The sequence below is a fragment of the Rhincodon typus genome, chromosome 19, assembly GCF_021869965.1.
Source record: "Rhincodon typus isolate 14 chromosome 19, sRhiTyp1.1, whole genome shotgun sequence".
In the NCBI taxonomy this organism is placed as follows: Eukaryota; Metazoa; Chordata; class Chondrichthyes; order Orectolobiformes; family Rhincodontidae; genus Rhincodon; species Rhincodon typus.
The window spans coordinates 55,064,262-55,090,950 of NC_063350.1; the positions used below are offsets into that span (position 1 = coordinate 55,064,262).

The window sequence follows — 26,689 nt, forward strand, 5'->3', positions numbered from 1 at the left end:
TCAGTCTCCAAAATTCAAGTGAAAACAAAGCAAGCTTGTCAAATCTCTTCTCGAAGCTAAGACCAAACCAGGCAACATCCTGGTAAACCTGTTTCTGTGCCCTCGCTAAAAGCCCCACATTCTTTTGGTAGAGTGAAAATGTACACAATATTCCAAACATAGCCCAACTAAAGTTCTATACAACTGCAATACGACTTGCCAATTTTTATACCATGCCTGACCCATGAAGGCAAGCATATCACCTCTTGACCATCTTTTCTATTGTGTTGCCACTTTCAGTGAAATGTGGAGCTGTAGATATAGATTCCTCTGTGCATTACTGCTTCAAAGGGATTTTTCATTCATTGTATACTCCCCTACTGCATCACCTTGCACTTGCCCGATGAGATTCCATCTGCCATTTCTCCACCCAAGTCTTCAGCCTATTTACAAGTATTTCTCCTATAATGCAACAGTAGCGTTCTTTGTGACCTTGCACTAAAGAATTTGTGGTATAGGGAAATAGCTATATCTATACAGCAGAAAGTTCGTGTTATCCAAACAGCATTCATGATTCAATAATCGTATTACAGCCAATTCGCAATACCTGTACATTTGTATCCTCTGGCAATCCTCCTCACTATCCACAGCTCCCTCAATCTTTGTGTTGTCCACAAACTGAGTAATCAGGTTACCTACATTCTCCAAATCCTTTATATGCATTACAAACAACAGGAGTCCCAGCACTGATATCTACAGAACATCACTGGTCATTATTTAACTAAATTTGAATGGCAGATCTGAAAGTAAACCAACAAACTGACCTTGTGTTTATTAAATGAACTTACACAATAAGCAAACTTACCTGTTGCAAATTAATTTTCAGCGGAGGTTCATCACTATTTATTACTTTAAAAAACACAAGAAAAATCCACACCTTTAAATATTGTTCACCTCTCAACAGTCACTCCTCTATATTCACGCTCATCTCAGTGTCTGTACTCCACTCAATCCCGATCTCAAATGTCCATTGTGGATAGACTAGATCAGGGACCCTGTCTGGCACTACCACTCTTGATAGTGATCCCAGTCACTCCCAACTGTGGTGGCTACTTGTCAGAACATTGTCTACTAAGTAGAAGACAAAATCATTGTTGTTAGCAGTAGAGCACGGTTAAGAGAAGCAGGAAAGTGTTGCAAGGGTAATATGGAATCTTGTAGGAGTGTCAGATGTATAGGAAATGGATGGCACTGCAGATCAAATAAACAGGGGCCAATGAAAGAGGCAATGAATGTCAATGAAGGGAAGGCAAGCTGTAATGGATTCCAACGGAAGAATGAGTGACAATAAAATGGCTATTATTTGCAAAGCAGCAGAGTGGAAAGGGCAATAAAAGCAAGAGAAGGGAACAGAAGCACAATCTATATTGGTGAAAGAATTGGTGGTAACGAAAGTCACTTATAAAGGGAAAAGGCTGATAGCAATAATTTTGGCAGGACAGGAATAATGAGAGCATTCTGTGAGACAGACAGACAGACAGAGAGTCAATCTTAAAATTAATGGGATGGGAGGAGACATGAATAGGTGATTGGAAGAACTAGATGGACGATCCAAGAATGTGAACTTGAAGGACAGGACAAGGCAACAATACTTGCATAAAAGCATAGTGCTTGATGTAGTGCTATATCTCAGCTCCTAGATCATCAAAACAAGATGTTTGAAATATCTTTGTAAACAGGGAAGGACATCTTTAGGTGCAGAATTTACCTCAGTGACCTTTGAGAAGCATTAACCCAGTTGTACTGTTGAAATTCAAACTTTGGTTTGTCTTCCTTCTTTATAAACAAAATTAAAAATCCATTACTTGAGACATCTTACTTGAAATTTAAGATGATCTTAGGAATGCAAGTTCCAATTTACTGGAAAATGTCACCAACTCAAAAGCCTTCAGAATTTGGATTTTCCCTACCAGCTTTCATGCATTTACTCTTTTCACCTCCCATACATGAAGGAATGCTACTAACATTTCAGTTATAAAGCCTGTGCAAAGGAAAGTATGGTTAATAAATGCTTGCCAGCCTGTGACATCCATATCCCGTGAACAACTAATAAGATAAAACCGGCTACTTGCAAAGTACACACATACAGATTCATAAGCACGATTCTTGTTCTATCAATCAGTCAGTTTTTGTTTATGGTATTTTCCAGACTGCTGTACATGTAACACAGCTGTTAGCTGCTCCAGACCTGCACTGGGAACTGGCAGTGTGATCTTACTTGACTGTTCTATCAGAAGGGCAACCGTTCTATCAGAACAACCACAGCAGTAAAGTTGGAAATAATGGTTCAAGCTTGGATGTTTCTTGATAATTACAGGGGCTGGCAGCAATGTCTGAGAGCACAACTTCAAGCACAAAGAATCCAAATTGTAAATTTGAAATTCAAGCTTGGTGTGTGCACTTGCATATATTCTGTGAGTAGCACTTGCAGTAGACATCAGATTTTTGTAAACATGAGACTTTTGAAATCACAAATGCAATTATTAAGATGCACTGATTCATACAAACTAATTTCTGTTCAGAAAAGTAGTTAAACATTAACGTTGCCACCTCTATTCGAAATACTTCAATGCCGTTTGAGAGGTTGGTTTATTAATCCATTGAATTCAAATTTCACAATCAGCATTGAGAGTTTACTTCTATAATTAGATTTCTTCTTTCATTTCCACTCATTCTTTAATAATGATTTGGTAGTACAGAACTGGAGTATTGCTGAAAACAAAAACATTTTATCAAAGCTCATCAGGACATTTCACAAGAACACAAATTTAAAGGGTAAATCAACATTATATCCTACATGAGAGAAGAATGCTGATTGGTTGACTTTGACTTAATTTGTTGAGTTGAAACAGGCACTGTGTGTGCATGTTTTTTCTGTCTGTTAAGAAGGGGGCCCTGTGTATTAATGTGCAGCTTTCAATCCATACAAATGTATTGCACTGCAAGCTATATTGTTAACTATCCTACATTAGTCATCAGCACAACTACTTGCACATTCATGATTTACCAGCAAATGGCATCCAATTACAGAATCATGTTAGACACTGTGATGGGAGTTTTGCAAACGCTGGCTAGTTGGGCAAGGTCATTGGGCATGTTGCAAATAGCCCTTTGAAGCTGTATTCTTATAAAATGCCCTGATGAGCGCAAAGACCAAAAGGCTGAACAAAACTTGCCCTTTTCAGCATTATTCATTCTTTTATCACAAATTGAACATTTTGAAGATGCTGGTCTCACAATTACTTTTGGCTGTATTTGCTTACATTACTAAGAACTGTTCATAAATTTGTATGGGTCTAATTTGGTGACTTTCTCACCTCGCTTGGTATGCTGACTTTTATCTTGCATTGGCACTGTATTTTACAGCAGCTTTTACCAATATTATTCATGTTTCTAGATCACCAGTCTTCAAACCTATGTACAGAAAAGGTGACGAGGGATCTTCATGGGACAGAAGCAGGAACTAAGGTGCCCAACAGTTTCAATCACAGTTTCAAAGAACATTAAAAGATTGGAGGAAGAGATGAGGTGGATTAGAAAGTACTTCAATGTGACGATATCAACCAAGAGGCATTTTAAGAAGATCAAGCATGCCAAGGCTTTTAAATGAAAGGAAGGCATAAGTTAAATTCAGATACTAGAGATATAACTCCATGGAAAGGAGGAGAATGCAGCAAGGCACTTGCACATTTAGTTCTCCTATCAGTCGGGTTCAGGAGGAAAAAATCTTTTTATTCATATGTTGAAACCCGATGCCTTAGTATGTTTATAGAATTGGAACAGGACAAAATGAGAAATGCTAATTCTACTCTGGATAAAAAAAGCTAACTGTGCTTGGCCCATATCCCACCAAACCTTTCATAGTCATGTACTTACCCAAATGTCATTTAAATGTCTCAATTGTACTCACATCCACTATTTCCTCAGGAAGTTCATTCCACATGTCTTTACCCACGTCTTTTTTAAAATCTCTCTCCTCTCACCTTAAAAATGTTCCCCCTAGTCTTGAAATCCCCCATCCTAGGGGCAAGAAAAGTACTATTAACTCTATCTATGCCCCTCATTACTTTATAAACATAAGGTAGCCTCTCAACTTCTTATGCTCGAGTGAGAAATGTCCCAGCCTATCCAGCCTTTCTTTATAACTCAAACCTTCCATGCCCAGCAACAACTATAATCTCAGCAGAACAGAATGAACGAGGTGGATAAAGACAGCAAGAAATGGTGACAGAAGTATTAATATCCTTAATGAGCAAATCACGGTCCCTTTTATTGAAAAACTGAGACCAGCCATAACTGAATCAGCAGCATGTTTATTATACAGCCAGCACTCCAAGCAATTGACTGATGTAGTGACAACCAATGTCTCGTGACCCAAACTCCTCCCCACTCAGAACAAATACCCTGAAGCAGCTACTCCATTAAATCAACTGCGAACGTTGCTCCAGCTGTCAGCTCTGAAAATGCTGGGGAGGTGTGACAAACTAGCATTTCCTACAGTAGCATGCAGCTAATCAACGAAAGCAGCGTCAATGAACTCAGATCAAACTCAAATGCTTTACCAGAATGACTAATCACAAAGCATGATGTTATTTCAACTGATTGCGATGCAAGGTAAGGTTTTAGCTTTTAATCTCTATTTTAAATCCATCGGTCTTCAATCTCCAAAAGCTGAGACTCTAAAGCTACAAGTGTAATGTGGCAAGTATCCATTTGACCAGTTTATTGTCTTCAAATGCAAGTGCTGTACGTTAGAACATAACTGCAGAAAAGCTCTTGTCCTGACGAAGAGCATAAAATGAAAAACGTGAATGCAATGAAAGCAATTCAATCCTAAAATATTTCATTCACAACTCACCTTAAACTTGCCACACTAACTTGTCTTCCATAAATGTGTCAGAATTGTTAGAGATATAAATAAACTTGGATATGAAAGAAACAAAGTTCAAAGAGAGCTAGATTTCACAAGTAACATGTCGAGGATTACAAAATAAAAAAACAAGGCGTCGCACAGGAACAGAGTTTGTTGTCATATTTCTAAAGCATATAAATTCATCTACCTGAACAGTCTTAACATTAGGCTTCAAACCAAGACTTTTTTTTTTAAAAAGTCATTGCTGAACTTACAAACATAATGCAGGCAGCATTGCCTATGCCTGCAAAGTATACCGTACTATGATTGAATGTGAAAAGAAAACAATGATTTGCCATTTCCACATGCCTTTTTCACCCAGAAAGAACTGCATTAAACCACAAGTTGCCAGCTAGAATACACGGAAGCTTGTAGCCCTTATCTGTTTCAGGATTTTATGCAGAACATGTTATAAATGCTGCAGCCTGACAAGTTTTTCATGACATCAAATCAAACTGGGATAATATTTGGGTTATCAGTGGAAACTATCAATAACATAGAATAACAGGGATCACTGAATCCCAAGGAAGGTTTTCATTACCGAGTACTTTTCAATACTTCACGCTAGAACACAGCAATGCCTGAAATGGAGTCTAGGCGCTGAGTCGTAATTTTCAGCTGCCTTCATGTAATACCAATCCACTTCACAATTGAAGAATATTTCAATTGTTATCATTAATTACTTCACTAACTAAGTTAAGGAAAGAGGACACATTACAAGCATGCTTCATGTCAAATGCTTTAAGCACTCGCTGCCCTTTTCCTCACCTTCATCTCAAACCTTTCCCACTATAGATTGGAACATTTTCACTTCTTTCAGTGTTGGCTGACTGATCAGAAAGTAGAACGATCAGAGCTAAAAGTGATGGTTTTCCACATACTATTTGGCAGCACGCTCAAAAAAAAACCCTCTTTTTCTGTGAGCTTAAGTTCGTGGTCAATTTCTTGAGGCACAGTTGTTCTGTTGCCATGTCAACTCAAGTGCAAGACAGCCAATGATTGCTAATGGAAATGGCATCCAGATTGCATAATTGGAGGAGAAAAGGTTCGGTGGAAATTAAGCAGAACTCAACAACAAATTTACCACGTTACAGCATTTGGGTTAGAGCAGGGTAATGGTTTGGGACAGATGGTTGGTGGCAGTCTACCCTAGTTCGAGGTCATGATGATGGTGGGGAGCGACCGGGACAGGCAGTACAGCATGGGATGTAAGCAATGGAGGATAGGAAGGTGGGGTGAGCTGGGATGGAGTTGGTGTGAGGGGGTTGAAAAGGAACAGAATGCATTTGGCACAAGTAGGATGGAATGGCATGCAGAAGGATTTAAACTATAGTTGGAATGAAACACGATTTCAACAGTAACGCTTTGTGGGTCTCAGGTTGGTTTGGTTATAATCGTCATTAGCAGTGAATCCAATAAGATCAGCTGTCAGTCAAATTTGTCCTTGCTTGTTTTGTGACTATGATATTAACAGCACATATCACGAAAAGAATAAATGGATGGCTGACAGAAAGAAAAACAAAATTTACATATGCATGCTGCCCTGCTGAATTAATGCTTTGTGTGGTTTTAGTAGCAAATTGTAGGATGCTATTCATGCATGCAGTGTTATCATATCGTTCATAAAAATGAAAAACATCCAATTCAGTTGATGGGGGGGTTAAGATGGTTTGTTGTGGAGGGATGATTTTGAGGATAAAATGAGTGGAATCCTTACAATAATGTCATAAATAACTATGGCTTGCACACTGACAGATACTTTCATCTTAAATATTAGATACATCGCATATGGAGGTGGTGTATAGAATGTATGCACATTTTGGGTGGGTAGAAATTAAATGAAAATTTCAGTTGATTACTTGGGCCAGATAACTCCATAACTTTTTTTTTGCGTGTGACAAGATAATCACTAACTGGTTGTTTCCACATATTAAGCAGAGGATAAGTTGCAATAATAAACCTAAGAAAATCTCATCAGTGCATAAAGCAGCTACGAAGTGTAATTGATCCAATTTGGCACAAATAACTGCTGCTTTATTTTCTGCTTTCTCCAGCATTGTTTCTAACATCCAGTCATCGCTTAAATGTTTGTAAGTTTCTTAAGGAGCAAGTGACAATGAGAGTTGGTAATTAACCTAACCATCATTTGGAAATGGAGTTTACAGTCTGCAGCATATTGACTGCGGCATTCCTTGTGAAGGGCTTCTCTGAACTGCAGTCATGGCATGAAAATGTCCAAGTAGCCAATCACATTAAAAGAATTTTACAGCCGCTCAAAGAGAAAAACGCACAAAAATGAAAAAAATTTTTTAAAAATGGTTACGTAGAGCAAATTAAGATAAGGGCATGCTAATATACACATGGGATGAAGGTGGAAGCTAAATTATTCTGAAAAATAGCTCTTTCAAATATAGCTTAAAATTTCCTTTTAGCAGCAAACACTTACAAATGATCTTTTAACTGCAAGCTTTATCAACCATATTCTATTGAATACGTTATTGGAAAGTAGTTACACCTGACTGAATAGATGTAACCTTTGCTTGTTTTCTCTCTGGATGACATATGGATTACATGTGCATGGGACAGCAGGGGGGCATATGGGGCCATGGGGGATGGGTAGGAGGGCATTAGCTGGTTTGAATTGGGCATGGAGAACATATGGGATCAAGGTCAGGATTAAAGAGGGTGAGGGATGAGGGCTGGAGGAATGTTTTATATTTTATTCATTTATTTTGATCTTTGGGTACCCATCTAGCCTGTCTGGGGAACTGGCAGCTTCCTTAGCCTGCCTCTCCACAAACAGGAAGTAGGAAATGCAGGCATCGATTTTCAAAGGCTGGGTTTACAGAACCAGGATTTCAGGGCTAGGCCTCATTTACTCTGAGACTTTACAATTTTCTGTTTCCTGGATCCTGCAGAATCATTCTTTTATCCCAGAACAAACATACATCTAAACACTAACTTTAAATCTTTCTTATTCACAGGCCCTTTACCGGAAATTTGATCAGACTTTTCCAATTCTTATACTTCTACTTGCTAATAGTTTTGAGACTGCTAACTTTCCAATTATTCATTACTCAAAAAAAAATTCTGGTCTGTTGCAAAACAGACATGATGGTTTCTTTTTAAAAATCACTAAAATAATAATTCCACACTCCAGTCATCACCTTGGGCATCTCAATCCTTGGCATATCAAGCTCTACATAAATCATGGCCTCTTGTCAAAACTTTTATACAAATGTCTTGCTTTCTCTTTTAATGACTTAGTACAATTTATTTCTGTTAACTGAGGAGTTTATCAGGATGCTGTTGTAATGTATTTCTCCTTCTCACAGCACTGATATTCTCAAACAGACAAACAACATCTAAGTCAGGATAGTGCGCAACTCTTCCACTAAAGCTGAAATAGCCATCTCACACTCAAACATCACTTACTGAAACACTGCAGTAGCTGCAGTCTTCATTCCAAGGGCAGGACAGTGACAGGTAAGGTTGATATGTTAATGCTACACCCAAAAGGGGGCCCCTAGCACATACTGTTTTCCATGTTGTAACTTTAATTGCGCACACTAAATTTGATGTTGCAACTTTTAATGGATCATTAGCGATCTCGTTTATTTACAATTTCCAATTTTTTTAAAATCCCAGGCCCAGGAATTTTAGTGTAAATGTACTTATCCAGCACACTATGAAATCATTGTTTCTCCACACAATGTTTTGCTGATGGTTTGGAGTCAATGTTTTTGACTTGCTTTGCAAAAGCCCATATCATTACCTGGGTATGTTTGGTTCCAAGAGGTTACATTAAATGTTATATGTTTTCTCAGCAACAAGTAGGGTTGAAAACTAAGTTTCATATATCACTATTGTCTTTGCAGAGATCTGCATGCCATAGTCTAAGAATCTGTATGGTTCATTTTAAATTGCAATCTTTCCATTCAACAAACTGAACCGTACTGTTTATCCAATATGCTGAGCTAGGGCACAGGTGAAAGTGAACCAATAGCTTTGGCAGTGAAGTATTTATTGTGTTTCAAACAGCTAGTATGCAATTTCTGTAATGATTTACTATTAAATTGGCTTGAGCGATCATCCATAACACCTAACTGGCGCTTGTATACATCCCGACAGGCTGCATTCTGGTGAGGTGGGGAGGGAAAAAAGCAGACCATAATCTTCAACAGCATCTGCAGAGAGGAGCTCTTCCCGACTACTGCTCCTTTGTCATTCTTGCCTGGCTCTCTCCAGCCCCAGCTGGATTTCTTGCTGTATCTGCTGCCCCCCAACGTCCACTGCTCCCCCTCACCATCACTCTCAAAGAAGAAATGATTCACCACCTTGCTCAGACACAGAAATGGCCGATAAAATGGCCATCGGTACATTCACAGATTGGGCTAAGATCAGCTGGCCATGAAACGGTACTCCTGTACATGTGGCCTTGATGCTCTCAATGATTTGTCTGAAATTGGAAGACATGTTAACACCTTCCATGGAGTTTTGAAGAGGTGTATTAGCTTACTTACAAACACTGTGCATATTATCTAATAGGATGCATGTTTTGTAGAAAGACTGCATTCATTGCACATCTCCAGGATCCTGAGACAAAAATGCAAGGCAGGTAAAGGGGTTGGCAATATTGCAAATATGGAGAAAATCAGATAGGATGAGAGGTTAAGGCTAAACTCAAGGTGAAACACAACATTAAATTTGCAAGTAATTCTATTCAGCTCAAGTTAGTAGCTGGGGGGAGAGGATGGAGTCAGTAACAAGGAAGCAGAGAGTTTATGGCAAAACTCAAGTTGACAGCTTCAGTCTTTGATGTTGAGCTGCAAGAATTTGCAATTCATCCATGACTGGATACTGGCAAAGGAGTGTGATGGTACAAAGACAAAAACAGAGACAGAGACAGTCAAGGGAGATGTAAGGAAAACGATATGAGGTTGAGCTGGCCATCATCAGGTGATTCCAAACTAGGTCCATAGGGCGAAGTGATATGAAGAAGGCATTAGAGAAAGAAGTACTGTATCGAGTAAAGCAGAAATATGAGAAGACAGACTATATATGACATAATAGCAGAGGGTGTAATTTGAGACTGCAGATTATTTTGGAGCCAAAAGGATGGAAAGTGGATACAAGGGCCTTTAAAAGAAGTTGAGAGTCAAAACACATTCGTGAACTTGATAAAAAGAACACAAGACAACACAACAAAGCTGTAGAAGATGAGTGGATTACTGGTGGCCTTAGGTAGTGTTTTCAAGAGGAATATGATGACTGATTTTGCAAGCAAGTAGACAATTAGGGATGGGCAATAAAGGTTGGCCTGTCCAGCATTGCCCACATCTCGTGAAAAAATAAAGCAAAGTTGGGTGTTAAGAACTTAGAAAGTATAGAGAGCAAGAGACAGGAAGCACAAGGAGCAAGGTTATTATTCAAGTAACAAGTGAGACCTGGACAGGAAGGACAACAGGAGCTGTGGAAGAGGAGAAAGGAAAGTAATCTAGATTTTCAAAAAAATCCACAAGCTCTCATTTGGTTCAAACAAGTAGTTCAAAAAATTAGCAGTCATGATGAAGAAAAAAAAAACAGAATTAGCTTTGGCTGTCAGAATGACTTGCACATTGATATCTTTAGCTGAGAAGAATGTATTGCATGATTCAATGCTATTGTTTGTAGATATTTTATCCTCAATAACTTTTAGTTCTGCGTACACATTCTGCACAAGTTTAACAGCTGCAAGTATCTCAAGATACTTTTATACATTCTCTTCTTGGACTTATCAAACTGGTCTCTTCCATGATGTTCCAACTTTGCCTCTGGCACCATGGTCATACAAACTGCCAACTTCAGACATTTGTCACTATTTCAATTACTTTCCACCGATTCAAGCACCCTCAATCCCTATATATGTGCCATGATACCACACTGTCTTAAAAACTTAAGGGCCTGTAACCGATTTGATTTTCTTTTCCTATTAAAAGAAATCCTCTCCTCTGATATTCTTGCTGTAGTAAGTGTTCAGAAATGTTTTATATTTCTTAAGGAACACTTTCAGATGCAAATTGCTGTTATAACTGAACAGTTTAGCTTTTTGTATTATACGGAAATTTGTCGGAAAGAGGTGATACTGGATTTTAACCCCCAGTAACGTACAAGTGAAGTACAAAAACTTTTACTGATTGCTGTCACTGTATTTTAGGACTGTAGCATGTGCTGCAATGCCCTTAGGGAGGGCATTCCAGAGTTTTGCCTCTGCACCACTGAAGCAACGGCAATCTTTTTCCAAGTCAGGACTGTGCGTGGCGTGGAAGGAAACTTACAGGTGATGATGCTCCTATGTGTCTGCTGCCCTTGTCCTTCTGGATAGAAGCGGTCACGGGTTTGGGAGATGCTGTTTAAGGAACCTTAGTGAATTTCTGCAATGCACCTTGTAGGTGGCACACACTGCTGCCGGTGGGGTGAGCATTTTTGAATGTATTGCCTATCCATTGGGTTGCGTTGTCCTGGATGGTGTCAAGTTTCTTGCATGTTTTTGGAGCTGCATTCAGCCAAGCAAATATGATATTTCATCACATATCTGACTTGCATCCTCTAGATGGTGGACAGGCTTTGGGGAGTCAGGAAGCAAGTTACCTGCTGCAGGATTTTATTTTTTTAAATTCACTCATGGGATGTGGGTGTTACTAGGTGAGCCAGCATTTGTTACCCATTCCTAGTTGCCCTTGAGAAGGCGGCGGTGAGCTTGAACCGCTGAAGAATATGTGCTAGTCTGGCCTCTAGCAGCCTAGCCTGTTGCTGTAGCCACTATATTTGTATGGCTAGTCCCCAGATTAGTTTCTGGTCAGTGGTAACCCCAGAATGTTGACAGTGGGGGATTTCAATGATGTTAATGTCTTTTGATGTTGGGGCTGATTGACCATCTCCTACAAGGGACAATCTTTGTCTGACATTTTTTTCATTTTTCTTTGGCAAGGCTGACCAGTCCCATGAAACAGTTCCCTTTTTAAGTTGTAAAACAGAAAAAAAAAGAAAAAATAGTGATCAATGTTTAAGTTTACAGACAAGGGACAGAATGAGGCAAAACAAAAGCAACTCAGATGCTTTCACAAGAGACAAAAGTCTGTACCTGTGCTTCTGAGGGCTTCTGCATTGATGAAGTTATAGTCCCAAAAGGTCAGGTTATTACAGTCTAACATTCGCAATGCCCAGATTATTGCACAACACGTGGTGTAATAATAGTCACTATTATTAAATAGCATCCAAATAATAACTGAAGTTACTTCAAGAAAAAAACAAGCTCAAAAAAGATCAAGCTTGGGTTTCAAGTATTATGAAGATTTGTATGACAATGCTGAATGATAACACATCAGAAATATTTTTACATTGGTTAAGAAAGTCAGTGATTACATTTGCTTATACACTTCTTTGTTACATTATATTACTGTTTTGTAATTACCTACTGATTAAAATATTAGAGGGCAACTTTTCACAACACAAGTTCAGTTCGCAGTTCAAGGATATTGCAACATCTGAACAAGGATTTTGAACTTTGGATTCAAGACTCATTTAGGGCTGGGATTAGGAACAATTTCTTCAGAGGAATGTGTATCTTTTAATTTCTCTGCCCAACACACCTATAGATGCTCAATTGTTGAGTACACTCACTCGTTATATGCAGATTGCTACCCACAGATCGAAGTACTCGTGAGGTCAGCCCTACTTTTTCCCCCTGACTGACAGGTCCTGTGGTCCTTTATAATAGATGGGGGGATTTTTATTAGTGCTATCCATATTTTTGCTCTAACCGAGTGAAGTCTATGCTCCTATTCACCACAGATAATAAGGATTTGGTTATATTCAAAAGAAAGACTGATATGATTTTTTGACTCTAAAGATCAAGGCATTTGGAAATGAGATGAAAAGTGGAGTTAAAAATCAATGAACCATGATCTCACTAAACGACAGAGCAGGAATGCAAGATCTACTTCTACTCCTCATTTGAAGGTCATGATGTCAGATTATTTCCAGGCAGAGCAAAGACTACATATTTCTAAGAACTCTTTCCTGTGCTTGAAAAGTTAACCAATTTCCGTTGCACAGAATAACATCACAAAAAAGAGGAACTTCGCCTACCGCAATGAAACTCAATACAGACTCTTCACCACAGCACACCTCTTTACCCCTCCAAAATCAACTCACTACAATATTAAATATCTGAAAAGTAACTTCTCACCAGAGCAAAATGCCCCATAATAAACCAATGACTGCCAAACGGATCCAAATCAGATTGTGAAGCACAGATCTTTTCCTTGAAAGTAGGTTTATTCGTAGGATGCAGTACAGATTTCCGTTTCCTTCCTATTAGGTGTCCCAAGTGATTTTCTTCCAAAACAAAATCAATCTCTGGACATGTTATGCTACACCTGAAACAGCTGGGACTTGAACCTGGCCCAGAGGTAGGAGAACCTTGTAAAGAACCCAATTTTGTTAAGACACTTGGATTTATGAAAAGTAAATTGTGCACGCTCAGTCCTTAAACAATACCACCAGCTGTGTATTTTCAACATAATCAACCAACCATGAATAATTACCCCTCACAGACACTAGTTACCCCAAATTAGCCCCTCACTCATTGCTGAAACCAGAGCAGAAAACAGGTTAATCAGTAACATCACTGCAGCAACAGGAAAAATTAGAATGGCCTCAGTAGGACCACTTGCTGCATCTTTCCCCAGCCCTTCCACTCACTGCTTCCCTATTGCTGCCACCTCCCCTCCCGCTCAGACCCTCCCTGCTTGCCATCATCTCATCCACTGTCACCATCTGTCCTGCTCACCTCTTTTTGACAGGACTTAGAGCTATGATGAGAAGTTTACTGAGGAATTCTGAAGGAATGAATACTTTAGTGAGGGGATTTAGTGACATGGTGGTTGGGGGTGGGTGGAGTAGTGTTACGGTGAAGACCTGTTGGGGGCTTTAGTGCAGTGACAGGGTCTCACTAAGCTAGTTTAGTATTGCGATGTGCATTCACTGAAAGGACTACATTTTTAGTATTTCAATAACCTGTTATAACGAGCTGGAAGAACAAACTGATCACCCAGGTATTTTGCAAACCCCTTCAATTTTCTCATGCTTTTTCCCGACAGTTGAGTTGTTCTATAATTTAACCAGTGAATTATGCTACACAGGGGAGGCAAATTCTTTCCTAACCCTATGTCATAGAGTATGTTTTGAAGTATAGTAAGTATCATTGAATTGCCAGTACCTTGCAACATTTCCCCTAAGTTAAAAATCAGGAAAGTAATACAATATTTGATCCCTCTTACTGAGATCAGATAATTCAACACAATATCCAATACCATATTTTTGGGCAAGATTACAGCATGTGAATAACTAAGATTCTCTACAACAAAAGTTGGCTTTAATGGCAGTTCACACCGAATTCAAAATCCAAAGTATTAATTATCTAATTGTGCTGCATTTAAGACAAATACTAACCCATATGATTATTTGCAGCTAAAAGAAGAAAAGCTGGCTTCTCAATTGCAACAAGGTCTACTTAAAACTCTAACATGAGCAAATTTGGAGTGAAATGGTGTTTTGGGTTAATACTTTTATCAGCTATCTTCATATGTGTAGCAATTGTCAAACTTCCAAATTACTTTAAGAACTATACAGTGCAAAGGAACAGCGACGTGCTTCTGCATAGTTGTAGTATACACTGTCCTGCAATAATGAATGGTGATAAGGAAGCATGCCAGCTTGGAAACCATTGCCAAAAGCAGGTCAAACCTGAAACATTTCACATTCAAGACCCAATCAACTGCACCAGAATCAAACAAGAATATCACTTCATAATAGGTTCACTGTCGCAAGAAGAAGCCAGCTATCCCTTGGCTTATATTATCACAATTCACAAAGAGTTTGAAATGTTTGTAAAACTTCTGCGAGCAATTTATAACACAGACAATGTTTACTGTATTCATGTTGACCAGAAGTCACCAGAAGATTATAAAAGAAACGTGAAGAAATTGACAGACTGCTTTGAAAACATTTCTGTAGCTTCAAAAATGGAACATGTTGTTTATGCTGGTTTTTCACGCCTGCAAGCAGACATAAACTGTATGAAAGACCTCGCAAGCTCAAAGGTTAAGTGGAAGCATGTCATCAATCTCTGTGGACAAGATTTCCCAATTAAAACAAACAGGGAAATCATTTTGCACATTAAAAGTAAATGGCAGGGCAAAAATATCACACCAGGAATACGACAACCACCAAATATGAAATACAGGACAGAATACAGCTACAAACAGCACATCAATAATGATAAATCTTATGTTTATCGAACTGACATGAAGAAAGCCAAACCACCTCTGGATCTCTCTATTTATTTTGGAATGGCATACTATGCACTCACAAGAAACTTTGTGCAATTTATACTGGAAGATGCACGTGCCAAAGCTCTTCTGGAGTGGTCACAGGATACATATAGCCCTGATGAACATTTCTGGGTGACAATGAATCGTTTAAAAGGTGAGGTCAGAGAAAGGTCAATGTGATTACTTGCTGGTCAGACACAAGTGAAAGGTTTTTCATATTAATGGAGCTGAATATGATTGGGTTACAGTTTCAGAAACAAACACCCACAGGCTCCATGCCACAGTAAGAAAAAAATCATGAAGGATAGCCATGCCCAGTTCACAGCCTATATGTTCTGTCTATAATTGGGGACACATTGTTCTCTGGTCTGTATAAAGGTGACTAGGCAAATTGGTCATGGAACAAAATTATACAAACCAACACAGCTGGTAGTTTCAGAAACAAAAAAATATAGGGAACTGGAATGCCCAACAGAGATGGACTTTCAAATTTAAACTGGCAAGAAAATGTTGAGCATTGTGGTTTTATTCTGTACATACATTATTAATTTGTACCATAAATAAACTACACGTACGCAAGGTGCTGAAAATGAACAAGTGTTCTTTTTTCCCCAAAGACACCCTCAACTGGACAAATACTGCAGAAAAATATCTATTTCCCACGTCTTCTCTGATATACCAATCTGTAGCAGTTTTGTGTTGACAAACTGTCCTTTAAGAACTAGATTGGCATTCATTTGATTCAGAATTGTTTTAGTTAGTGCAAGAGACTTTAAATATGGCTCATAATTTACAGTGATATGAGCACCATGTGTCACAACAGCTCACCATGAAATATACCTTTGAAATCCAGGATATTGCTGCTGCATAAATTCCAAATGAGCAATGAAAGAATTTAACTGAAATACTCTAATTGGTTCAACAATTCTAAATGTAAAATTGAGATTAATTCTGAAGTGGTGAGTAATAGCAAAAAGTCAACTTTGAATTGTGTTTCTTTTGAAAAGAACTGTACAATTATGATTTTTAAAAGCAACCCATGTGTGTAGAATTTTTGCACTTTTGGACTTGATAGCCACCCCATTATTGTTGAAAATAATCAGTGAGTAGCAGTATTTTTCCCAACTAAATATTCTTCCATTTGCTCCTAAACACTACAACCTCCCACGAATTTTAACAAGTATCTCTACAAATTTTACCAGCTGGTGAGGTGGGATTTGAACCCTTGCGTGGCCCTCTGGGAATAGCAGCACAATAACATGCTCACTATATCATGTATCCGCTGAAATTATGAGAAATGTAGCCAAGCAGGATTTGAACCTATGTACAGAGACTCCAAAAGATTTTGAATCCATTACCTTAACCAATTATTCACAGCTATACATCTTATTTAAATTCCATGAACCCACATTCCCAACGCCCAATCACTTGCAATTGAAACTAGAAATCACATGACACCAGTTTATCGTCCAACAGGTTTATTTGAAAACATAAGCTTTTGGAGTGTAGCCACTTTGTCAGGTGAAGTGAGAGAGAAGCGCACAGAACACAGAATTTATGGGCAAAGTGAGATCATGGCCAGAGAGATCAAAAGACCATATGAATAGTGTGAGTGGAGTACCGAATAATAAGTCCCTGCAGGTGATCCAAAGTATTAGACCGTGTGAGTAAAGGTTCAACAACTGAATACATGCGAAGGGTCATCTGACTAAATGAGGCAGAGAGATATTTACAAAAAATTAAAAAGATGATGGGGCTGGAAACAAATCAAATGCCTGGAATAACATGTTAGGTACAAGAGTCACACGCTGAGGGTCTAAAGGCAGAAGAAATCCAAAACTGTACAAACTAATTAAGGTAAAGAGATCCAGCTGATGGTGACAAAACAGGACAGTAAGGAAGATCTTACAGATATAGTGTGGTGGGGTCACATGTAGCGTGACATGAACCCGAGATTACAGCTGAGGCCATCTTCATGGGTACAGGATTTGGCTATCAGTTTTTGCTCAGCGATTCTGCGTTGTTGTTTATCTTGAAGGTCGTCTTGGAGGATGCTAACCCGAAGATCAGAATGTCCTTGACCACTGAAGTGTAGCCCAACTGGGAGGGAACATTCCTGTCTGGGCAGTGTCCATTCATCCATTGTCGCAGCGTCTGCATGGTCTCGCCAATATAACATGCTTTGGGACATCCTTGCCTGCAGTGTAGGAGATAAACAACATTGGCCAAGTCACATGAGTATCTGCCGTGTAAGTAGTGGGTGGTGTTCCCAGGTGTGATGGTAGTGTCCATGTCGATGATCTGACATGTCTTGCAGAGATTGACGTGGCAGGGTTGTGTGGTGTTGTGGTCTGGTTCTGGAAGGCTGGATAGTTTGCTGCAAATGTTGGTCTGTTTAAGGTTTGGCGGTTGTTTGAAGGCAAGTGGAAATGTAGGGATGATCTTGACAGGATTGTCATTGTCATTGATAACATGTTGAAGGCTGCAAAGAACATGGCATAGTCTCTCCACTCCAGGCAAGTACTGGACGATGTAGGGCACTTTATCGGTTGTATCCTGTGCCTGTCTTCTGAAGAGGTCAGTGCGGTTTTTTGCTGTGACACGTCGGAACTAGCAATCAATGAATTGAGCATTGTATCCCGTTGTTACCAGGGCATCCTTCAAAATCTTTAAGTGTCCATCACATTCCTCCTCATCTGAGCAGATACTGTGTATGTGCAAGGCTTGTCCATAGGGGATGGCTTCTTTAACATGTTTACGGTGGAAGCTGGAGAGGTGCAGCATCATGACGTTATGCATGGGCTTGCGGTAGAGTGAGGTACTGAGGTGTCCATCCTTGATAGAGATGCGTGTGTCCAAGGATGAGACTGATTCTAAAGAGTAGTCCATGGTAAATCTGATGGTGGGATGAAACTTGTTGTGATCGCTATGTAATCATTTCAGCGATTCCTCGCCATGAGTCCAAACGAAGAAAACATTGATGTATCTGGTGTATGGTGTTGGTTGGAGGTCTTGTGCAGCAAATAAGTCTTGCTCAAACTTGCGCATGAACATGTTGATATATTGGGGTACAAATTTGGTCCCCATGGCTGTTTTGTGTGTTTGGACAGAGAACTGGTTGTCAAAGGTGAAAACACTGTGGTCAAGAATGAAACGGATGAGTTGTAGGATGGCGTCTGGAATTTGCCAGTTGGTGGTATGGAGTACAGAGGCTGTTGCAGCAATGCCATCGTTGTGGAGTATGCTGGTGTAGAGTGCCATTCAGTTGAATTGTGACGAGGAACATTCCTGGTTGTCCGTGGGTGCTGAGTTTCTGTAAGAAATCTGTAGTGTCGCGATAGAAGCTGGGGGTTCTTTGTATAATGGGTTTCAAGATGCCCTCGACATAGCCAGAGAGGTTCTCACACAGGGTTCTATTGCCTGATACGATGGAAGGTCCAGTTGTGTTGGCTTTGTGTAGAAGTCTCCAATGCAAGACATATGCATGATGAGAATGCATAGGATACTCTGGAGTTCAGGATCAAAAGCCTTGGTCAGACTGTTGAGCGGACGGGTGTGTTCTCGGTTAGATCGGCAGGCAGTTGTCTGCTAGTGTTCCTGGTTGTTCAGCTGTCGGTATGCTTCTGTGCAGTAGTCCGTTCTAATCTGTATGACGATGGCTCCTCCTTTGTCTGCTGGTTTGATGACCCTCAGCATGCAACTCTTATACTTATCATGTTTTTCCAGTCATTTGGTTTGTCTCCAGCACCACCTTATTTTTATTTTTTTGTAATTATCTCTGCCTCATTTAATCAGATTATAGGTCATCGCTTCGCTTAATATTCAGCTGTTGAGACTTTACTCACACTGGCTAACACTTTGGATCACCTGCAAGGACTTATTATTCCGCACTCCACTCACATTATTTGTATGGTCTTTTGATCTCTCTGCCCATGATCTCTGTGTTCTGTGCACTTCTCTCTCACTTTGTCAGATGAAGGGGCTATGCTCCGAAAGCTTGAGATTTCAAATAAACCTGTTGGACTAGAACCTGGTGTCAAGTGATTTCTGACTTTGTTAACCCCAGTCCAACACCTCTATATCATGACAATTGAAACTGCCAGCCCTTTAAAGGGACTCCGTGGCTAAAACAAAAATTCCAAAGCAAATTAAAATGTCATTCCTGAGGCTAGTGATGATCTCCAGCTACTGCAACCACCCACTGATCACAGAAGGTCTCAAGTACAATGACAACACCGTGTGCTCCCTCTCCAAGGCCAATCCAGGCATAGACATAACCATGAAAATAGGGAGATAGTCAGCTCATGCTGAAATAATGAGAAAGCCCTACTTGCAGTTACTTAAGTGTTAATTTATACAATTAATCACCTCCTCCCTCCCTCAAACCCCCCACCACCTCCAATAGCCCCAATAATGTAGAAATAAATGTTCTTTTCAAGTTGTTCAGACATTTTGGGGTAATATATATAAGACAATACTTATCATTCATTTCTATTTCCAGATGCACCTGGTGCAACACCAGACAGTACATGGGAAGGCAATGTACGGGCAGTAAAATGGGCACCCAATGCCGGACCATCAACTGAGGGCTGTAATGGTAAGCAGCAGAGAATGTTTAATCCTACAGTTGAGGATTCTTCACTGAACTGTATTTTAATAATTCAAATATACCCAAAATAAAAATCAATAAGCAGCTTCTGCAACAGAAAATATAGTTTGATAAGATTCACCATCAGTATTCCCCAAGGCATAGAGTTGCTGATTTTGGTGCTCCGGTCACAGCCATATATCCATCAGGTGGCAAGGTGGTAAAATCACTAAAACCTAGGAGCCCTGGGTTTAAATTCCACCACTGCAGATTGGGAAATCGTAAACTACAGGAGACCATGTAACCACTGCTGATTGTCATAAATATCCATCTGTTTCATTAATTCCTTTAGTGAAGGAAATTTCCAGGCCTTACCTCATCCAAACTACATGACTCCAGACCCACTGCATGTGTTTGGTTCTTAACTGCCCTCTGGACAATTAAAGATGGACAATTAAAGATGGGCAATAAATGCTGGCCTTCAACTGTTTGGTGTTTGTACATTCTCCCTGCATCTGCACGGGTTTCCTCCGGGTGCTCCAGCTTCCTGCCACAGTCCAAAGATGTGCAGGTTAGGTGGATTGGCCATGCTAAATTGTTCCTAGTGTCCAGGGATGTGCAGGCTAGGTGGGTTAGCCACAGGAAGCAGCAGGGATACTCTTCAGAAGGTCGGTGTTGACTCCATGGGCCAAATGGCCAGCTTCCACACTGTAGGGATTCTAGCCAGTGACGTCCAAATCTCATGAATGAACTGTGTTTTAAAAATCAGTATTTTCCACTCTCTTTCTTCTGGCTTTAGGAAATCATGAGGTGGAATGCCCATGCCTGTAATCAGTCATAGCTCTCAGACTCGAGAAAAGAAGGTTCTTTTAAAATCCTAATTTCTCCCCTCTTCAGCAAACAGTATCAGCGCATAATGAGGAAAAAAAGTTCCATTCTTGGCAACTCAAGCAAATAAAACTCAAGGCAGTGAATATCAAACTATTTGATGATTATTTGATCGCATCACACCAAACCTATATTCCAGCTCAAAACAAAAACATAGCATCTCAACACGAACTTGATTATTGTTCTGCTCAATGAACTAAAAATACGACAGACCAAAGCTTGAAAACCAACAAACTGACCACATTATGTACCATGGTACAATGGTACTATGCCAACTGAAGCAAACTAACAAAGCAACTTTAGTTTAAAATTGAATATTAGTTAGCAGAAAACTAAGAGTCACCACCCCATCATTTGGTACTTAAGGAATTTGAGAAAACAAAAACTTATGTCTTTCGCACACAAATTGATTGTCCCCAAACATTTTCTCACGGTGACCTAATTTTCATGCCTGAAACTTAGGATTTGTAATCAGGTAGTTTGGAAGGATTGTAGGGAGTACTGGATGTGGTGAAGGTCCGGTGGTAAGTAAGTATGGAACTGGGGGCCAGTGCTGAGAGATCTGTAAAGGGGTGGGGGTGAGGTGTGGAAAAGAGCGTTGACAGGGAGTGGGGAAGAAAAAAAGACCTGTGATAGCAGCAGGAATGGGAGAGAGACCTATGACAGTAGGTAGATTGAGTTGGGAGCTAGAGGTGAGAGACATGAGTGGAGGGGGAGATGAGTGAAAGGGGAATAGACAGCACCTAGTATTCCAAAAGAATTTTTCAAGACAACAATTCGGTCTCCAGGATCAGGCAGTCAGTTCACACCCAGTATTAAAAAAATGCAGTGAATCTAAAAGGGCCACGTAGCTTTAGCACTCAGTCAGAGCTCCACAGCATGTATTACTGTCAGAAGCTGTCATAAGGTACAAAAGCAGGAATTACTTTCTCACTTTGTCAAGGTTTAACATTTTAAAACTTCCTAGATCAACCAATGATCCCATGAATAAGAGGCAAAATTGTATAAAAATAGATTACAACATTTGTTTTTTTAAAAAAAGGGCAAGTCGCAGCAAAGTGTTTTTCATATTACTTAACAATTATGGCATAATTTGAGTTGTGATCCAATCCAAAGTAAGGTGACGGAAGGTGATCCTGTGGAACAACTTGTCTTGCACTGTTAAGCTTAATACTCCACGGTGTGTAATGCCAGGACAGCACTGAACTTGGAGGATCACTTTGTATGATGCTCCCTAAAACATTTAAACTTTTAGCTTTTGCGAAAAGAACTCTGCATGCAAATGCAGAACTGTAGCTAGAAATAAGGCACATCACGGGTTTACACAATACTTAAGCTGCCAGTTTAAAATCATCCGCTTTGTTGTAATGTGCATTTTAATAATGGATGCTTTTACTTTTCAGGACATTACGTCCACGACATTTGTGTGTATGGCCTCCAAGATTTAAAATGGGTTGTTGAACAACAAGATATGTTTGCCAATAAATTTGACATGTCGTCACCTCTGACTGTTAAGTGTATTGAAAAATGGCATAGGAATCGCACACTTAGTCAAACTTCAGCAACTATACAGCCACACTGGTACCTCGAGGATTAAGAATATTTTGATATGAAGATGAAGATTTGACCAAAAGCACTTAAGAGAATTATACATTAATCTCAGAGAATATCAGATCTGGTTTTCTGATGTCTTCCACAAGGTTTTTAGAAATTAAATAATTTTAGAAGATAGCTGTTTATGTTCATGTGTGCAATTAAGAATAAAGATAATTGGATGAGTGAATTATTAATTCCTAATGAATCATAGGAAGTATCCATATAAAGTGCTTGCTACTTGACACCACTTATGTAACTCAGTTTGTGGAAAATACCACTTGATTCACTGTGCCAATGTGAAACAACCAGTTTAACTTGTTTTGTCATATGTTTGAGATAGTTGCCTTTCCAGTCTACTTTAGGACAGACCAGCCACTTTTCAAATCCAACTTCTGTGGCTGAGAAAGAATAAATAATATTTTGATCCCACTGACCTGCAGGATAGCTTTGATGCCCTCTATTACTGCATTATGCTTGCAAGGTGAGCAAACGGCTAGTGTTCTCTTTACAAGACTGCTTATAAGGCAAATTAATAGCAGGTGAAGCCATACGATTCCCAACCTGTACCTCAAATGGTGAAGGTAGACATGCCATAGAAAATAGTGGAGAATATACTAGAGAATTTCTCAAGCAGTGCATTGAGGCAAGGGTCAGGTTAGACTACTTCCCCACAAAAGTGAATTTTTAAAATTCGCTTATCGAGGTGGGTGTCGCTGGCTGTCCAGCAGTTATTGCCCATTCCTATTTGCCCTTGAAAAGATGGTGATGAACTGCCTTCTTGAACCGCTACAATCCACATACTATTGGTTGACCAAAAATGCCCTGAGGGACAAAATTCCAGGATTTTGACCCAACGACAGTGAAAGAACAGCAATATATTTCCGAGTGAGGATGGTGACTGGTTTGGAAAGATTGCAGATATATTTTATTTTGTTCAAAAAGCACACAATTTATAGACAGTCAATATAGCGTCTTATAAATTCCTACTTTAGAAATAAAACCAGTCTGACTCCAAACTAAAACAAACAGATTCCAAATAAGGTCTCACGCCTAACATGCATTGTCTGGCCTAAAACACCACCTCTTCTTTACACTGATGAAATCTTCAGTTTTCTCAGGCGCATGACTTGAAAGGAATTCAGGGATTTACATATACATATTAAATCAATTAAAACCTTCCAACTGATTAAAGATTTAACAGCATTTTAGGTTTGTTTAGTACATCCTCAACAATGATGTGAACCTGCGATCTTTTACCTATAACTTCCGTGTCTGATACCACCTCTCTCACTAACACCTGAAGGAAGACCGAGGCTCTGAAAGTTTGTGCTTTCAAATAAACCTGTTGCCTGGTGTCATGTGATTTCTGACTTTGTCCACCCCAGTCCAACACCAGCACCTCCTCATCACAGAAAGAAACTGGCAGATGGAGGTGTTCCCATGTATTTGCTGCCCTTATCCTTCTAGATGGAAGTGGTCATGGGTTTAGAAGGTGCTACTAAGGATCTTTGGTGAATTTTTGCAGTACATCTTGTTGATAATGCACACCAATGCCGCTGAGCATTGGTAGTCAAGGGAGTGGATGTTTGTAGATGTGATGCCAATCAAGCAGGCTGCTTTGTCTTGGACACAAACTCCTTGAATGCAACCGGAGCTGCACACATCCAGGCAAGTGGGGAGTATTCCATCACACTGCTGATTTGTGCCGTGTAGATGGTAGACAAGCTTTGGGGAGTCAGAAGGTCAGTTAGTCACCATAGTTCCTAGCCTCTGACCTGCTCTTGTAGCCACTGTTTTTATGTGATAAGTCCAATTGAGTCTCTGGTCAATGGTAACCCCAAGGATGTTGATAGTGGGGAGTTCAGTGATGGTAACACCATCGAATGTCAAGGTGCGATGGTTAGATTGTCTCTTATTGGAGATGATCATTGCCTGGCATTTGTGTGGCGTGAATGTTACTTGCTACTTGTTAGCCCAAACCTAGATATTGGCACTGGAGGCAGTTCAAAAGACATTTGTCTAATTCTGGAGATGAAGAGGTTGACTTGACAAGAATTGCTAAACAGGTTTGGCCTTTATTCATTTGTTTAGAAGAATGAGGGATGACCTTATTAAAATATACTGGATTCTAAAAAGGACTGGACAGGGTAGATTTTGAGAAAATATTTCCACTATTGGGGTAAGGTCAAACTAGGGGATACATTTAAAAATAAGATGCCAAAAAATGCCTTCTCTCAGACGGTGGTGAATGTCTGAAATTCTCTATCCCAGAGAGTTGTGGAGGCTAGATCATTGAAAGTATTTAAAAAGAAAGTAGATAGACTTTTGTATTAGAAGAGTGAAAGGTTACGAGGAGCTGACACAAAAGAGGAATTGAAGCCTGAGGCAGAAAGACATGATCTTACAGAATGGCGGGGCAGGTTTGACAGCTGCCTACCCCTGCTCCTATTTTGTTTGTTCTTATTTTCTGACGAAAGATGGGATAGGCTGGTGTTGTTTTCTTTCATGCAAAAAATGGGTGAGTGAGGACCTAATCGAACTATGTAAGATAATGAGGAGCATAGAGAGATTGGGTAGATAGAAAGACTGTTTTTTTCCCCATTTGAGGAGTGCGTCAATGACCACGGGCCAAAGACTTAAGGCAGGAGGTAGAAAGTTAAGAGTGGAGTTGAAGAGAAATGTTTTGACCCGGAAGGTGGCAGAAGTCTGGAACTCATTGCCTGGAGTCAGCAATAGCCTCCAGAACTGTGGGGGAAAAAGCTGGAAAATAAGATTAGTGTAGTCAGATCCTTGTTGATAGGTGCAGACGCAACAGGCCAAATAGCCTCCTTCTGAGCTGTAAATGTACATAAGGCTAGATCTCATTTAATCAAAAAATACATGCTCTCTCTACCTCAAACTACCAGGGAAAAGCAATTTTTTTCAACTTTAAGATGGTTCTCATAATACAGGCAAGCCATTATTTTCCGTATTATAATAACGTTTTCATCTATATTGAATCACGTATTGATACTAATCTAAATGTGTGAACTTAATAAAATTATCATTTAAAAACTGATTGTACAGAAAATTAAACTTTATCAGCATTGCTAATGTTAAATTATCCAATTGCTAAATGTAAATTGTTGAGTAGATTAAAGGTTAAAAAGGTAATTACAATCGGAGTCACTATCCTATACACAAGATTTCCAGAATCCTTAATTCAATGTCCGGCTTCAGCTTATGTTATTCAAATTCTGAATTCAAAATTCAAAGGCTGTACATTCACTGTACATTCTAGGATTTGAGCACAGAATGTAGCCCGATAGTCATAGAATCCCTACAGTGTGGAAGCAGGTCATTCAGCCAATCAAATCCACGCCAACCCTCTGAAGAGCAGGCCACCCAGACCCAACCCCTACCCTATCCCTATAATCCTGCATTTCCCATGGCTAATCCACCTAGCCTGCGCATTCCTCTACACTATGAGCAATTTGGCGTGGTCAATCCGCCTAACCTGCACATCTTTGGACTGTGGAAGGAAACTGGAGCACCCGGAGGAAACCCATGCAGACACAGGGAGAATGTGCAAACTCCACACAGATAGCCACCTGAGGGTGGAACTGAACCCAGGTGCCTGGTGCTGAGGCAGTGCTAACCATTGAGGCACTGTGCTGCCCAGTCACTGCAGTATTTCAGTCATTTTGGAGGCAGCTGTTAATTTATTCTGAAACCAGATGGTGAAGCCAATCTTTTACTTAATAGAAGAGTTATTTACAAAATACCAAGGTATGCCTTTTCCATAACAAACTCCAAGTGCCTCAGAAGCCTCTATATACAGAAATACGCTCAAGATACTTAAACATCAATATCCTTTAAGGTAAAACGTTAAAGTCACCACAGTCCCATCAGACCACACGACTATTCTCCCATTAGAGAGAAGACTGGTTATGGGTTCAAGGGTTACCACACATCAGACGAAGGAAGAGACTGAGAAGGCAAGTCCTTAATGATGTGGGAATTAAACCCAGGCTATTAGCGTTATTCTATATCACAAACCAGCCATCAAATCAACTGAGCTAACCAACCTCCAAGTGTATATCCTTAATAATACAATTAACATTCAACTAATAGATTATCTTTGCTTTAAAACAACATTTTATTACAAACAATATTTCAAAAGAAATTTAAGAAAAAATGAAATAATCATATGGCACATCGTAAGTGTAACCAAATCATTTTGCAAAGTAGTCCAAAATTCTTCACTTCCATTGACCTGTATTATCTTGAGATTTATTTTCTAAGATCTCT

General features: G+C 39.6%; 2 protein-coding genes across 2 annotated transcripts in view; one reads left to right on the forward strand and one right to left on the reverse strand.

Annotated features, from left to right (window-relative positions):
* rtf2 (replication termination factor 2) overlaps nt 1-26,689 on the reverse strand; it is a 100,186-nt gene that overhangs the window by 39,499 nt on the left and 33,998 nt on the right. The window lies entirely within an intron of this gene.
* On the forward strand, nt 4,139-25,453 carry LOC109912849 (beta-1,3-galactosyl-O-glycosyl-glycoprotein beta-1,6-N-acetylglucosaminyltransferase 7-like). The gene is made up of 4 exons (XM_020512292.2): nt 4,139-4,653; nt 14,465-15,481; nt 19,829-19,924; nt 22,207-25,453. Exons 2-4 carry the CDS (start codon nt 14,521-14,523, stop codon nt 22,398-22,400), a joined length of 1,251 nt encoding a protein of 416 aa, XP_020367881.1. The 5' UTR covers nt 4,139-4,653; nt 14,465-14,520; the 3' UTR covers nt 22,401-25,453.

Excerpts from the sequence above, each read along its gene's own strand:
- LOC109912849 (XM_020512292.2), top strand. The coding sequence starts at position 14,521 with ATGAGCAAATTTGGAGTGAAATGGTGTTTTGGGTTAATACTTTTATCA. Across the intron at positions 15,482-19,828 it reads GACAATGAATCGTTTAAAAG|ATGCACCTGGTGCAACACCA; the intron begins GTGAGGTCAGAG and ends TTCTATTTCCAG. Across the intron at positions 19,925-22,206 it reads ATCAACTGAGGGCTGTAATG|GACATTACGTCCACGACATT; the intron begins GTAAGCAGCAGA and ends TTTACTTTTCAG.